Source organism: Typopeltis vanoorti, chromosome 19 (assembly GCF_054136105.1).
Source record: "Typopeltis vanoorti isolate ZY-2024b chromosome 19, IOZ_Tvanoo_1.0, whole genome shotgun sequence".
Classification (NCBI taxonomy): Eukaryota; Metazoa; Arthropoda; class Arachnida; order Uropygi; family Thelyphonidae; genus Typopeltis; species Typopeltis vanoorti.
In genome coordinates this window covers 102,895,756-102,912,196 of record NC_143567.1, presented here as the reverse complement: position 1 = coordinate 102,912,196, position 16,441 = coordinate 102,895,756, and the positions used below count along the sequence as shown (strand labels likewise).

At 38.1% G+C, this 16,441-nt stretch overlaps 1 protein-coding gene across 2 annotated transcripts in view; it reads right to left on the bottom strand.

Annotated features, from left to right (window-relative positions):
* The window catches only part of LOC150096408 (tRNA (uracil-5-)-methyltransferase homolog B-like), a 137,846-nt gene that overhangs the window by 13,495 nt on the left and 107,910 nt on the right, over positions 1–16,441 (bottom strand). For both annotated transcript variants that reach the window (XM_090409196.1, XM_090409195.1), the window contains exon 10: positions 15,983–16,084. In XM_090409196.1, coding sequence (XP_090265322.1) covers positions 15,983–16,084 — 102 coding nt within the window. The remainder of the gene's footprint in view (positions 1–15,982; positions 16,085–16,441) is intronic.

The window sequence follows — 16,441 nt, the reverse complement described above, 5'->3', positions numbered from 1 at the left end:
ACTTTTAAATCAGGTAGATAGAAGAAAGCAGAGGTCAGACCTTGACCTCTACTTTGTCACTTATAGCAGCAAGGATAATCCTTCACCCACTGATAGGAAAGTACTTGAAAACTTTCCAGGATCTCAACATAGACCTGTTATAGTCACTATAGGAACACAAATCCCAATTATACAATCTGTGGAAAGACCAAGATCAAATTTTTGCAAAGCTAACTGGGAACAGTACTCTCACACAAACTGAATCTGACATCCGTTGGGTCCAATCTGAAGTTGAAAATTACCAACGTTCTGTAGGAGTACTGATAGGTGCTGCGAAACAATGTATACCAAGAGGTTTCTGGAAACAGTACTCCATGCTGGTCTCTTGAAACTGAGGAACTATTCAAAAAATACAAAAAAGATCCAGATCCTGAAATTGGAAAAAGAATTTTAGAAATGCTTAATGAACAACGACAGCAACATTGGAAAACCGCAACCAAAAATTTAGACTACACCCACTCTAGCCGCAAGGCCTTCCTCCAAAACTCGAAATTGCATCAGTTTCTAAGCAGAAAGTCACGAAGATCACTCCTAAAGACAGCAACTAGAATCCAGCAAACATCTAACAACATAAAGATTAGTGCATCCTATTCTAAAGAAATCAGGACCAAATTGTGGCTAAAGGTGTGGAATTTTCAATTAAGACAGGGTATATGTGGAATTACCGTGCTGGCAAACATGGCAAGCTTAGGAGATTGCTTGGATCAGTGCCATGGATGTAAAACTGCAAGGGCTGGATGTCGATAGAGCATGGGAAGTGGTCAAGGAGCATTTATAGGAGATTATGGCTGATTGTATACCTAGGGTCCAAATAGTAAAAGAGGTAGGGGTTAAATGGATGAATAACACCATTAAGCAAGAGCTGCAAAAAAAGAAACAACTGTGGAGGGAATTTAAACAGAAAGGTGACCTGTGCTTTATACGAACGGTATAAAGCGCAGGCCAGAAGGGTAACGAGTGTGGTAAAAAAAGCAAAAGCGGATTATGAAAGGAAACTAACTATGTAAGCTAAAGAGAATCCTAAACGATTCTTTCAATATATGCTGAAAGCATAAAAAAAAAAAAAAAACTGTACACGGCAGAATGATTTTAAGGAATGCCGATGGTAAGGAGGTCACTGAATCAGTTGATATAATGGAATTACTGAACGAGCACTTTGCAAGAGTATATCATTTAATTGGTGACATTGAAAGAATGAAGGAACCATTAGTTTATATGGGAATTGTGATGAATGAAGTGGAGGTGAATAGTCTATTACAGAACCTTAATGTGAATACATCTGTGGGATTGGATGGTATATCAGCACGGGTCTTGCGTGAAGCGGCTAAAGAATTATCAGTGCCCTTGACCATGTTGTTTAATCTGAGTCTCAGGTCTGGTTTAGTCCCGAAGGTGTGGAAAGAGAGGAAAATAGTTCCACTGCATAAAGGAGGATCCAAGACTACTGTTGCAAATTATCGACCAATCAGCATATCCGGAGTCGTCGTCAAGGTACTGGAGAAAGTAGTCAAGGGAAAAATACAGGAATGAATTAATGAAAATGAGATACTGTACAGGGGGACAGCATGGCTTTGTGACGGGTAGATCATGCCTCAGTAACTTGCTCAAGTTTTATAACACAGTGACGGTTGAACTGGATAAGGGTAATGGGTTTATTTACAGTGATACTGCTGACCTGGCTAAGGCATTTGACAGGATACCACATGCAACATATGGGAATGGATATAGGGTTGGTGAGATGGATAGATGGGTGGTTGATGGAGAGATATCAGAGAGTAGTTTATTCAGGAGTCGAGTCCAAAAGACGGCCTGTGACTAGTGGTGTGCCGCAGGGTTCTGTTCTTGGACCACTGATGTTTAATTTGTTCATTAACGATATAGGGAAGGATCTAAGAGGAACAGTTCATTTGTTCGCTGATGATGCAAAGTTTGGTAGGGCAATAGTGAATGCAGATGTCAAAATCTTGCAGGATGATTTGGATCGATTGGAGTTCTGGGCTAAGGAGAATGGATGTCAGTTTAATGTGACAAAATGTAAGGTTATGCATTTTGGGGTGAAAAGATTAGCAGCAGTATATCACATTGGTGGAACTGTACTCCAGGAGATTGATGAGGCCAGGGATTTGGGAGTGTTGGTGGATAGGGAGTTGAAGTTTAGGGGGCACATTTCAAAAGTGGCTAAATCGGCTCATCAAATCACTTGGTTGCTGAAAAATACTTTAACAAGCAGAGACAAACAAGTTATTGTTCCTCTATATCGAGCCTTGATAAAACCCCATCTAAACTACTGTGCCAAGATATGGGTGCCAGGGTTTCTTCTTGATGGGGAGGAGGTGGAGAGGATCGAGAGGCGAGTGACCAAGATGATAGCAGGTCTATGGAATGAACCTATGAGAACAGGTTCAAGATTTGTGGGTTGCAGAAATTGGTTGATAGGCGGAAAAGGGGAGATATGATTGAGACATTCAAATTACTAAAGGGTTTCTATAGGATTAATTCAGAGGATATTTTTGAGATCAGGACTGGTGGTGGGAGGACTAGGGAACATCTATAAAAGCTGGGCAATAGTGTGGTTAGTAAGGGTGTTAGAGCCCGGTTCTTTATCTTTAGAGTAGTAAATGAGTGGAATAAGCTGCCAGAGTCTGTTGTGGGTGCTATGACAGTGAGTGAGTTCAAGGCAAGGTATGATAGATACTGTGAGAATGTCGAATAGTTGTGTGGACATGATGCTTAGGGCCTCCCTCGATGAGTCTAAGGACTCCCTGGAGTCACCCGTAATAATAATAAATATATCCATGTTTATAGAAGTGTCAAACAAAATAACCACCTCTCAATGCCATTCACTGAAAACAAACTGATTCAAGCAATTAAATCACTAAAAAATAACCAAGCAGCAAGCCTGGACAGTACATCCCCCGAGTTCATTAAACATTTTGGAAGTAACACTCGTAAGTGGCTTTTGCAGTTTTTGTCAAATTCTAGAAAGAGGGAACATCCGAAAGGAATTCCTGAGGAGCAAAGTTAAATCCATCCTAAAACCTAGAAAAGCACCTACTGATGCAGCAAGCTATCGACCAATATCTTTACCAAGTATTCATTATAAACTTTTTGAACAATTACTCTATAATTGAATTTGCCCATTGATTAATGCCATAGTACCAAATGAACAAGCCGGATTTAGAGACTCTTGAAGCAGCTAAGACCAAGTACTTGCCCGTACTACACATATAGAAGTTGGTTTTCAAAAAGGCCCTAAAAACATCAGTAGCATTTATAGCCACTGCATATAACACAATTTCGGTGAATGGACTCATACTGAAATTTGTAACTGTAATACAAGACCCAAAGATGATTAACATCCTAAAGCGCATGACATCAAAGCATAAATTCAAGGTACAACTTAATGATAAAAACAGATCCTTAAAAGTATTAAAAATGGACTACCACAGGGCTCTGTGCTAACTCCACTCCTCTTTAATTTATACATTAATGACATGCCACAAACTTCCTCCCAATAGTTCACATACGCAGATGATCTGGCATTGGCAACTCAGACTAAACACCTGAAAGAGGCCGAGACTGTGCTCAGTTCTGACCTTGGAGTTCTGTACAACTATTACACCAAATGGTATCTTTGCCCAAATCCCTCTAAAACTGAAGTTTGCATTTCACTTGAACAATCATCAAGCTGATAAATGGCTGAAGATCTCATTCAAACGAGGAAACCTGGAAGCACAATCCCAACCCAAAATATCTGAGTCACCTTAGATTGCTCTTTAATCTTCAGGGAACAGATGGAAAACGTCTGCAAAAGCTAAAAACTTGGATTGATATCATCAGAAAACTTCTGTGTTCATGCTGAGGGGGCCAGTAGCCACTTTAAAATCTGCTGCCCATGCTCTAGTGTACTCTTCTGTAGAATACTGTGCTCCAGTGTGGTATTCAAGTTATCATGTCAGCAAGGTCGAAGTGCAACTTAACGATACCATGAGAATTCTCACAGGTTGCATAAAGTCTACACCTGTTGAATGGCTACCAACACTCTCTAACATCATACCACAGGAGGAAATCTGTCACTAACAGAGTGGATAAAATGTATGGGAAATAACAACTTACCCATCCATGAGGACTTGCAAAATCTAAAATCCATTACTATTATTACGGGCATCTCCAGGGAGTCCTTAGACTCATCGAGGGAGGCCCTAAACATCATGCCACACAACTATACAATATTCTCACGGTATCTATCATACCTTGTCTTGAACTCACTCACCGTCATAGCACCCACAACAGACTCTGGCAGCTTATTCCACTCATTTACCACTCTAAAAGTAAAGAACCCAGCTCTAACACCCCTGCTAACCACACTCTTGCCCAGCTTCCATAGGTGTAGCCTAATTCTCCCACCACCAGTCCTGATCTCAAAAATTCTTCTGAATTAATCCTATAGAAACCCTTTAGCAATTTGAATGTCTCAATCACATCTTCCCTTTTCCGCCTATCGACTAATTTCTGCAACCTACAAATCTTCAACCTGTTCTCATATGGTTCATTCCATAAACCTGCTACCATCCTAGTCACTCGCCTCTAGATCCATTCCACCTCCTCCCCATGAAGAAGGAACCTAGGTGACCAAATCTAGGCACAGTAGTCGAGATGAGGTCTTATCAAGGCTTGGTACAGAGGTACAATAACTAGCTTGTCTCTGCTCGTCAAGGTATTTTTCAACAACCAAGTGAGTTGATGAGCTGATTTAGCTACTTTTGCAATGTGCCCCCTAAACTTCATCTCCCTATCCACCAACACTCCCAAGTCCCTGGCCTCATCAATCTCCTGAAGAACAGTTTCACCAATGTGGTATACTGCTGCTAATCTTTTCACCCCAAAATGCATAACCTTACATTTTGTCACATTAAACTGACATCCATTCTCCTTAGCCCAGAACTCCAATCTATCCAAGTCGTCCTGCAAGATTTTGACATCTTCTGCATTCACTATTTCCCTACCCAACTTTGCATCATCAGCGAACAAATCAATTTTTCCTCTTAGATCCTTCCCTATATCGTTAATGAACAAATTAAACAGAAGTGGTACAAGAACAGAACCCTGCTGCACACCACTAGTCACAGGCCATCTTTTGGACTCTACTCCTGAATAAACTACTCTTTGATATCTCTCCATCAACCACCCACCTATCCATCTCACCAACCCTATATCCATTCCCATATGTTGTAGTTTACGGATTAGAATTCCATGTGGTATCTTGTCAAATGATTTAGCCAGGTCCAGCAGTATCACTGTAAACCCATTACCCTTATCCAGTTCAACCGTCACTGTGTTATAAAACTTGAGCAAGTTACTGAGGCATGATCTACCCGTCACAAAGCCATGCTGTCCCCCCGTACAGTATCTCATTTTCATTAATTCATTCCTGTATTTTTCCCTTGACTACTTTCTCCAATACCTTGACGACTCCTCCTGATATGCTGATTGGTCGATAATTTGCAACAGTAGTCTTGGATCCTCCTTTATGCAGCGGAACTATTTTCCCCTCTTTCCACACCTTCGGGACTAAACCAGACCCGAGACTCAGATTAACAACATGGTCAAGGGCACTGATAATTCTTTAGCTGCTTCACGCAAGACCCGTGCTGGTATACCATCCAATCCCACAGATGTATTCACATTAAAGTTCTGTAATAGACTATTCACCTCCACTTCATTCATCACAATTCCTGTATAAACTGATGGTTCCTTCATTTTTTCAATGTCATCACCTAGATGATATACTTTTGCAAAGTACTCGCTCAGTAACCTCCTTACCATCGTCATTCCTTAAAATAATTTTGTGGTGTACAGTTTTTTTTTGCTTGCAGCATATTGAAAGGGATTCCCAACTATTTGGGATTCTGTTTAGCTTACATAGCTAGTTTCCTTTCATAATCCGCTTTTGCTTTTTTTACCACATTCGTTACCCTTCTGGCCTGCACTTTATATCGTTCGTGTGCCTGCAGGTCACCTCTTTCTTTAAATTTCCTCTACAGTTGTTTCTTTTTCTGCAACTCAAGCTTAATAGTGTTATTCATCCATTTAACTCCTACTTGTTTTACTATTCGGACCCTAGGTATACAATCAGCCATAACTTCCTGTAAATGCTCCTTGACCACTTCCCATGCTCTATCGACATCCAGCCCTTGCAGTTGTACATGCCATGGCACTGATCCAAACAATCTCCTAAGCTTGTCATACTTGCCAGCACGGTAATTCCACATATACCCTGTCTTAATCGAAAATTCCACACCTTTAGCCACCTCCCAGGTCAAAAACGTATGATCACTTTCACCAATAGGTGGCAACATGGTCATATTCATTACAGTCAAATTCTCAGATGCTATTACCAGGTCAAGCACTCTCACACCCCTAGAATTTTCAATTACATGCTGTCTCAGATAGTTATCCCTTAATAATTGAATAAAATCCATTTCCTTCCTCACATGTGTCCTCTCCTCCTTCCAATCAATGTTACCATAGTTGAAATTCCCCATAATAATTACCCTCCTTCCACTCATTTCATCAATTTGTTTATGCATACTATCTCCACCATCTATTCCATCACCTGGTCTATAGCAGCACCCAACTGCATATTTTATTCTGCCAGTCTCAATCTCACACCAAATAGCCTCAAATGAGCTCTTTTCACTATCCTGCAATACAACTTCAATTCTCCTTAGCTGCAGTTCATCAGCTATCATCAATAACATCCCTCCCCCCATTTTATTCTCTCTGTCCCTCCTAAACACATTATAACCTACACATTCTATCCCACTAACTATATCATCTTCTGTCAGCCGTGTTTCACTAATGCCAATAACCTGTGGCCAGGAAGAGCCAATCAAGGCCAAAAATTCTTCCTTCTTGTTCCTAATACTCATTAGTATACATAAAATGCAGTAGTCCCTTTGTCTCACCCCTTGATGCGTTATTCTAACTATCCCATTCCGATTTTTTGTCCTTAGTACTGGCTCGGGTACATTATATACATTCTTACACTCAACTGTCTCACTGATGGCCGCATATCCACTCCTCCCCCCACCCCACTCCTTGGTAGTTCTAATTTCCCTGGTTCTGTACATCCATTTTCACTTCATTCAGCAACACTCTTTCCAGTCTCCGCACACCAAATCCATTCAAACGCAGGCCATCCATCTTGTATAAATTCTTTCGCCCATCAAATTCATTCCACACGTCCACGAATTCCACACCACAACGTGTGCATATCGTCATTTGCAATTATGGCCCTCCTTCTAAACTCCTCTCTGTCATACCATGGCAACAGACTCAGCATTCTAACTGTCACTCTTTTCTTTTGCTACCTTTAAAAATACTTTCAAGTCCTCTCTCATAAAAAATTTATCTCCTTTCAATTCATTCGTACCCACCACAACTATCAATTCTTTCACCCTCTATTTTTGCGCTCTAATACTCTCACTTACATCCTTAAATTTTGTACCCGGTAAGTACGATTTAGTTAAACTCCCATCTATCACTCCTCTTAATAACAAGTCACCATACAACACTCTTTCCTTCATTTCAGAAACTTTCTCACTCTTACGCTTATTTTTCCTTTCAAACACTTGTTTATTTACATTAGTCAAATCACTCTGGAAAGAGTTTTGCAGGTGCTCTAATTGCCGCTACGCATTTTGTATCACTGTGCGCAACCTAGCGATCTCACTTCCTACAAATAATTCCTCATTTAAACCATTTTCTCTCTCTGTATAGTTGCTTTCACTCTTTCTTTGATCACCACTCTCATTGCCATCTTGCACAACATCGCAATTCCCTATCAAGCCACTATTTTCACTCACATTCTGGCTTTCTTTAACCATAACTATCTCACAACCTGACACATACTTCAACTCCTCACTTTGCTTACACTTTCTGCACATTCTCCCACCACTATCACTTTCAATCCAAACTCCAGCCTCATTCGGGAATGCATACATCCCACACACATCACATTGGACAAACTCCCTCACATTACAGTTTTTGAACAAAGGCGTCGTATTTTTGGACGCCATTATCTTACGTCGCATTGCCGTCATTCTATGAAACGTATTGTTAAAATACTAAATTAAATAAAAAGGAATTCACACCAAAATCACACAGACACAACAAGCTACCAAAATTAAACAATATTACGTTATGATTTAAGCCTATATTCTAATTTTCACTCAAAATTATACTTAACTTTCGGGAGCTCTCTGAAAACACTACACACCGTGTAGCCCTCTAACAGCGAGTTTTGAACCTATTTGCTTAAAGTACCACAAGCTGATCTGAAAAAATCAGCAACCAGATACATATTCTCCCGAAACTGAATGGAAGAATCGCTGGCTTACTTCAATAATAAAAAATGGACACCTCGTTACAGACCCACAACAGAGGTCCCCTGGCTTTGACCTGCCCAGATGACAATGGAGCACACTGAACTGCCTGAGGATAGGCCATGTCAGATGTGCTACCATGATGTACAAGTAGGGCTTGTGTCAATCCCCAACATGTGACTGTGGTGCTGATCAACAGATTGTCAATCATATTATCCAGGACTACCACACTGCAGAGTTTTAAGAGCACATTGACGGACCTGTTCCAGATTATCCCACATGCAGTCCAATGGATTAGAGACAATCTGAACTCAAATTTGTGATTTTTAGTATCTAGTTTTAGTGTGTGTGTGTGTGTGTGTGTGTGTGTGTGTGTGTGTGTGTGTGTGTGTGTGTATATATATATTCATCTTTTTCTGTTTTCATCTTTCTATTTGCACAAATCCAACCCATACAGAATGTGCATACATTCAAAATTTTTCTAGCTTTCATGATACTGTTTGAATTTTTATATATTCAGTACTTCTATTATATTGACTATGTCACAAACATCACTTATTGGAATATTATTTAATTAGAAGGCTTAGTTTTTGTCTACCTTTAATCAGGGCCGCCCCTAGGAATTTTGCCGCCCTGTGCAGTAGCATATTTTGCCACCCCTTCTCCCTTATTTTTCGTATAGTTTATGCCAACTTTGCCGCCTTGTGCAAATGCACGTCTTGCACCGTCAGTAGAGCCAGCCCTGCCTTTAATGAATGTAGCTCCACAAACATCTTTTGGAAAGTTTTAAAGTTCCATAAATTATAAGAACTTAAAAGTTCATTATATTTTTCACTTATGTCAGCAAACAACAAATACATTTTCATATAATTTATTACACACGCTCATAATTTTTCTCTTGGAAGTGATACTTTATTTTGTCTGAAATGGTGTATCATGTTTCTTCATTTTTATAACCATCCGCGTATTCACTGGACATGATCAAATGTTGTATGATCACTCAGATGCTCAGTGATGTGCCACACCAGGTGGTCCTGTTGTATGCTTTTCTGGAGGCTTACACTCTCAACATCAATCACTCCAGACACACCATCCATTTCATTAACAGTCTATCCCATTCTCTTTTTCCAGAAACTTTACCTTCTATTACTATTTTGAGAAGTCCTCCTTCTATAACACCACTCTCCAGCCAACAGGCCGTGGATTCAATTCCCACCATGGGCATGGATGTTCAAGATTGTCTGTGAAAATACTAGTGGTGGTGGTGGGCAGTAAGATGCCGTTGGTGTAGTTGCAGTTCGTTGTAGTTGGTGGATTGAGTGGTGGAGACAGAGAGTGGTAGAGTAGGAATTCATACATCCTAGGAAATGCCCTCCCTCGATGAGTGTCTTTGGACTCCCTGGAGGTGTCACATAATAATAATGTTTCACATCCATAAGTTGCTGTTAGAAAAACAGCTGCATCCACAGTTCCTGTGTAGATAGATTCATCTTTCCGGATTTTAGACAAGTCTGTGACTGTTGTTTTAGCCATTCCTAATCTTCTTCTGATATCTGAACAGCAATTCTTCACATTAATAATGGATTCTTGCCAACTTCCTCAATTCTTTGTCCATTAAGGTACACTTGTTTCTCAGGAGCTTCCCTGTCTGTATATCCTTTGAGAACCATAATCTTTGTCTTGCAAGTATAGAACTGAAGTTCTCTGTTCTTACTGATCAGAGGATTTGTCAAGGATTTGGTTCTTCTTTGTCATTACAAAGGAGTACTGTATCATCAGCATACCTCAGATTACTGATCAATCTACCACCTAATTCCTGTCTTAAGCTCATCCAATGCTACATGCATGACGTCCTCAGAACAGATACTAAGGTGATGAGAAAGTAGGTATCTTTGCCTAACTCCCTTTCCAACCTGAAGCCAATAAATTAATCCAACACTGGTTTTTACTGTTACTTCTTGCTCACTGTGCAAGTTAGCTATCAACTTGATTGTGTGTTGAGGAAAATCTGCTATTTTCATTTCTTCCCACACTTTCAAATGCTGAACACAGTCAAAAGCTTTAGAGTAGTCTATGAAACACATTACCATAGAAAAGTATAAAGCATTTAAACTCCCTATGATCTGTTTAAGGCAACCATTCTGATCTCTAGTACCCTTATCTTTCCTAAAACTTGCTTGCTAAAACTATGGCCTCAATCCTATTTAGAATGGTCTTGAATAAAATCTTGCTTGCATGAGAGATTAAACTAATAGGTCTATAGTGCAATTCTTCATGTCTCTCTTCTTATGTAGTTGTATAAAAACTGATCTTCCAGTCTCTAGGCCATGATCCTGTCTCTTAAATCCTTGTAATCAGTCTATGAAACACTCTTAACCCTCCATCCTCTGTGGCCTTAACTCTTTTCTATCTATAACATCTTTATAAAATACTATTACACTCACATTCTATCCCTGTAACTACATATGCTGTCAACAACCAAGTCTTACTAATGCCTATAACTTTTGGAGGTTGCACCAATCAATGCCAAAAACTCCTCCCACTTATTCCTGATACATCTTGCATTAGTATAAATTGCATATTCCCATATTCTCGCAATTACCTTTATGAGTAAGAATGACTATGTAAGAATTCAGTTCTTACTCATGACTCATTCTCTGCGTGAATTCCTACAGAAAAGAAAGCTGAATGTGAATCAGAGTATGTAACTTAACTTGAGACATGACTTGTGATTGTTAAGCAAATCAGCAAGGTAATAGTCATAATGTCATGTACTAAAAGATACATGTGCAAATTACATGATTACCAAGAAGTATGAGAAGTACCTCAGAAGAAAATAAATAAATAAACAGGAAGGAGAAAATTCAAAAGCTGGAAAGGAATGATGGCTGGAAGTCTGGAAATGCTGAAAGTCATGAATAACTCCTAATGGAAGGAGAAACATGGGAGCAAGACTACTATAAGAAGTCATGATCTAGAGAAATGTGACAAGTAGATGAAGAAAGACAGGAGTACAAAACTTCAGTATACAGAATCTTCTGGGCAGAAAGAAGGAACTGTGCTAGAAAACTTATTCATATCTGAGATGCAAGTTATCCTGAAAAGTCGAAACCTCAGAATCCATAGGCATTGAAGAGTTACAGAGAACAGTCTGTGATTTTTTTTTTTTTTTACCAGATGGCAGCCCTCTTATGATTTAAGGTAATCAGCTCTGTAGTAAATAAGGACTTTCTTAAGAATGCAGATGAAAAGGCACTTTCATTGGAAGTAAGGAAATTCCCTCCCTCAATTGCATTTATTGTAGATTTAGTATATGTGTATCTCAGACAATCCAGCTAGGTAAGATAAAGTGGCATACTTTTGTGTTAAGGAAGAAGAGCATGATGTAACATTAGAACAAGAGCTTTTACTTTTACAATAAACAAGAATAACAAAGGATTCACAGTACTTAGCACTGCTAGCAACATTATATTAAATGATTCAAAGTATTGCGTATGAACTCATATCTGTCACGATTAACACTGAGTTACAAAGGAGTGAAGTTTAAGAATGTAACTCCTGTAAGAATTTGGCATGAAAATTGACAATAAAAACTGAAAAAGAGCAGAAAAATTAAAAATATCAACTGCACTCTAAGTGGAACCTATCTTCTTCTTCCTTTCAGCCATTTTCTGTCCACTGCTGGACGAAGGTCTCCTCCAGTCTTTCCACCTTTCTCTGTTCTTGGCAATGGTTGACCAAGGTGGAATCTATAAAGTAGGTAAAATATTGCAGCTATTTAGGCACAATTTTAAGTAAAGATGGCATAAATATGGAAACAGGCAACCGAATAAATAAAGCTGATATAAAAAGAGCCAAATGAATAAATTAGCCAAAATAACTTGACGAACTGGAAGAACATAAGCCGTGATAACTAATTAAACATAATACAGCAGTATTCCCTTATCCACGGGGGGGGGGGGGGGGGGGGGTACATTCCAAGATCCCCAGTGGATGCCTGAAACTGGATAGTACCAAACCCTGTGTATGAGGTGTGACAATTTAATTCCCAGAATGAACCTGTAAAAAAACCATGTTCAGAACTATACATTAGTAACTACTGTTGCATTTTGAAGTAGTTCCCTTGTGCATTTATACTCTGGTTTAGACAGTGTTCCCATTTTTAGAAACAGGCCTGGAACTCTTTTTCCAGAATACTTTCGAGTTCCTTTATCACATTATGCTGGATATCAGCGATGCCAGAAAATCTTTATTATTTTAGTGCATCTTTTATTTTGGAAACAGCCAGAAATGACAGGGAGCTAAGTCGGGTGAATAAGCAGGATGACCTAATTGAGTAATCGATTTTTTGGCCAGAAACTCTCTCACGATGAGCACACTATGGCTTGGCACATTGTCATGATGGATGATCCAGTTGTCAGGCCACAATTCAGGTCTTTTTCTCACAGAATCTTGTAATCTTTTCAGCACCTCTAAATAGCATTGTTGGTTGACCGTTTGTCCATGTTCAATGAATTCATACTGGACTATCTCCTTGTGATCAAAGAACACACCAGCATGGTCTTGAACTGTGAATGTGACATGCATGCATTTTTCGGACATGGCAAACTCAGAGTTTTCCACTGCATGCTCTGGTGTTTTGTTTCGCGATCGTACTGGAGGCACCAGGTTTCGTCACCAGTAATTACTCTTAGAAACATGCTTATTTGCAGAAAGATCAGTCAGAAACTTGAAGCTGCCGATGTTTCTGTTCGTCTGTCAAGATCCGAGGCACAAACTTTGCAGAAATATTTCGCATACCCAATTCTGCTTAAAATTACCCTGACTGTTTCTCGATTCATTTGCAATTCATCAGCCATTAATCACACACTTAATCATCTGTCAGACCATACCAAATCTTGCACTCTGTTCACATTTGAGTCCATCATTTTTGTTTTTGGTTGCCCACTTCTGGGGTCATTGTTCACATCTGCTCGCCCATCTTTGAATCTCATGCCACTCAAAGACACTTGACTTTTTCAGAGCATCCAATACCATATGCCACTTTCAACAGCTCCAACATTTCAGTAGCAGTTTTGCCGATTTTCAGACAAAATCTGATGTTACCACACACACACACACTGCTCCAAATTTCGATCACACATTTTTACGCCAAAGTTTACATGCAGATCTCTATTGTTTTTGAAATAGCCAACTAGCAAATGGCTCTATCGGCTTGAGGTTTATGCACACATTAGTTAAAACATGTACAAAGGCAATTACTCATATGACTCCAATCAAATCACCACACAGGCAACACTACATGGCCATTCCAGGAATTAAACTGTCACACCTCGTATACTATTCTTTCCTATACATACATACATACGTACACACATACAAACATACCTATGATAAAATTTAATTTATAAGTTAGGCACAGTAAAAGATTAAAAACAGTAAGTAATAATAACATAGAAATTATAACAATATGCTGTAATAAAAGTTGTGTGAATGTGAATAGATTCTGAACAGTCTTAGCATATAATTTTTTTTCTTTCCTTATGAAGTTGAGAACTTTCACCTTTTCACTTCAAGGAAGTCCTTTATGGCTTCTCTTTTGCATATCTGAACTGCCTACATCACACTCTTGTGCTTTGGGGCCAATATTAAGTAAAATAAGGGTTACTTGAACACAAGCACTGTGATATTACAACAGTCGATCTGATAACCAAGGCAGCTACTAAGTGATTAATGAGCAGGTAGCATATACAGTACAGCGTAGATAAGCTGGACAAAAAAGATGATGAACGTACCAGACACGACAGCACGAGATTTCATCATGCTACTCAGAATGGCACACAATTTAAAATGTATAAATTGTTTATTACAGGAATTTTCCATTTAATATTTTTGGACTGGGGTTGACCGTGGATAACTGAAACTGCAGAAAGCAAACCAGCAAATGGGAGAGGGGGACTGCCATACAAATTTTACTTACTTTTTATTAACATAGAATTTTCACTCCAATATCAAGGTCATCTTCAGTATAACTTTCGAATTAAACAACTAGAACAGAAACCAGTAGAAACTGAAACTGTTTTGCCTATGTCTGTCTCATTTAATAATCTTTCAATCTGATTACTTAGACATCCAGAATATCATGAAATAGTTTTTCAAGATCTTTATTCATTATATAGAGTGGTATGTAATATAGAGTGACATAGTTTAAATACATTAGCATTCTAAAAAAATGACATGAACAAGGAATCATTAAATTAAAAAAAAATAAATAAGTATTTTCAGAACTTGTGAAGAACTACTTCCCATGAAGCTGGATAATTTTAGCCCATCGCTTTTAAGTTTGGATGATGTAGAAAGGTTTCACAACTTTCTTTATATAACGTTCAAATAAATAAATAATAACTTTTATGGAGAACTTAATGTTATTCCAAAGGATTTGATGTCTGGTGGAGATATCGTGTTCCATAAGTCCCAACTGTTCTGCCTCATGGAACTTAATGCAGTCTAAATGTTTATTTTGATGCATGGCCACCAATCAATTCCTTTGGAAGATTCAAGTTTTTCAAAAAAAAATAATTATATAACTATCAAATGCTAATATAAAAAAATATGATATAAAGCATTCTTCACAAGTTCCTGAATTATTTTTTTAGTTCTTTAATTAATTTATTTTTAATTTAATGATCTCTTGTTAATGTTATTTTATTCGAACCTTACTTTTACTATTTCACACTATATCATGTACATGCAGTTCAAACATTTTCATTGTTGAATCTACCAGTTTCTGTTCTAGTTGTTGTATAATTTGAAAGTTATATTAAATAATATTAAGATAACCTCAATACTAGGGTGAAAATTCTATGTTAATAAAAATTACATAAGTAAAATCTGTATTATGTTTAATAAATTAGCCAAAATTCAAAATAAGCTTCATACATGACAAAAATTAATTTTAACCAATGAATCAGTTTTATTAGAAATAAAACAATTACTTAGAGAAAGGAAAGCATAAATATGAGAGTTCTGAGGGACAGTGAACAGATGGCATCAGTGGCTGAATCATATTAAAAATTAACATTTAAAAAGGAACCTGATATTATTAGTATTCAATAGAATGGGGGGGGGGACAAAATGGGTGTATGAATGACAGAGAGAAAAAAAAGGAGAACGATCAAGAACTAAGTGAATTGATGCAGGCCAACATATATATGATCTGACAATATATTGGAGCCGTCACAGATAAGACTAATTTGAAAGTAAAATTACTGATAGGATGTTAATAATAACATAAACTTAATCATGTAATCAAGTACTATCATAGTAGTATTCTGTACCATCTATTGAGGGCACATATCAGGAATTTGATGATGATATTATACCGACATTTTCCCTCATACCCCCCTCCTCCTTTTTGTCTATTAAATTAAAATACTTTAATTAACAAATCCACGATTAATCAATTTTCAGTTTGTTTATCTCAACTAACACAGCACTAAGTAATGATATCAGTTTTTCACTTATAAGATTATATTAAATGAAAATGACAACATTACTATTAAAATGAGCATCCCATTCAGCATCTTCAACTGGCAGTGAAGCACTGTCTATGCCTATGACTTTCTGTACATGTGATGCCATTGCCACTCCTAGAGACCCTATAAAATAAATAAATAAATAAATATATATATATATATACAGGGTGTTCGGGATAAATTTGACATATTTATAATTAATTATATTTTTCCGTAAGTTACATGTATTAACACACACTTCTCTTCATTTAAAAGTTTGGACCCTTCTTCATTCATATACAAGATGTCAGAAAGGATGGATAGCTGGAACCCACCTGAATCATGGAAGAGAATAACTTGTATCATGATGATTCGTGCCCGCCATCAAAATAAGGATATTACGACTGCTGCCCAATGCTCCCTGAATACAGTAAAAACAATCAGGCATGAACTAGAGACTTGCAATGGTGACTACGAGGATGTAGCAAGAAGAAAGATCCC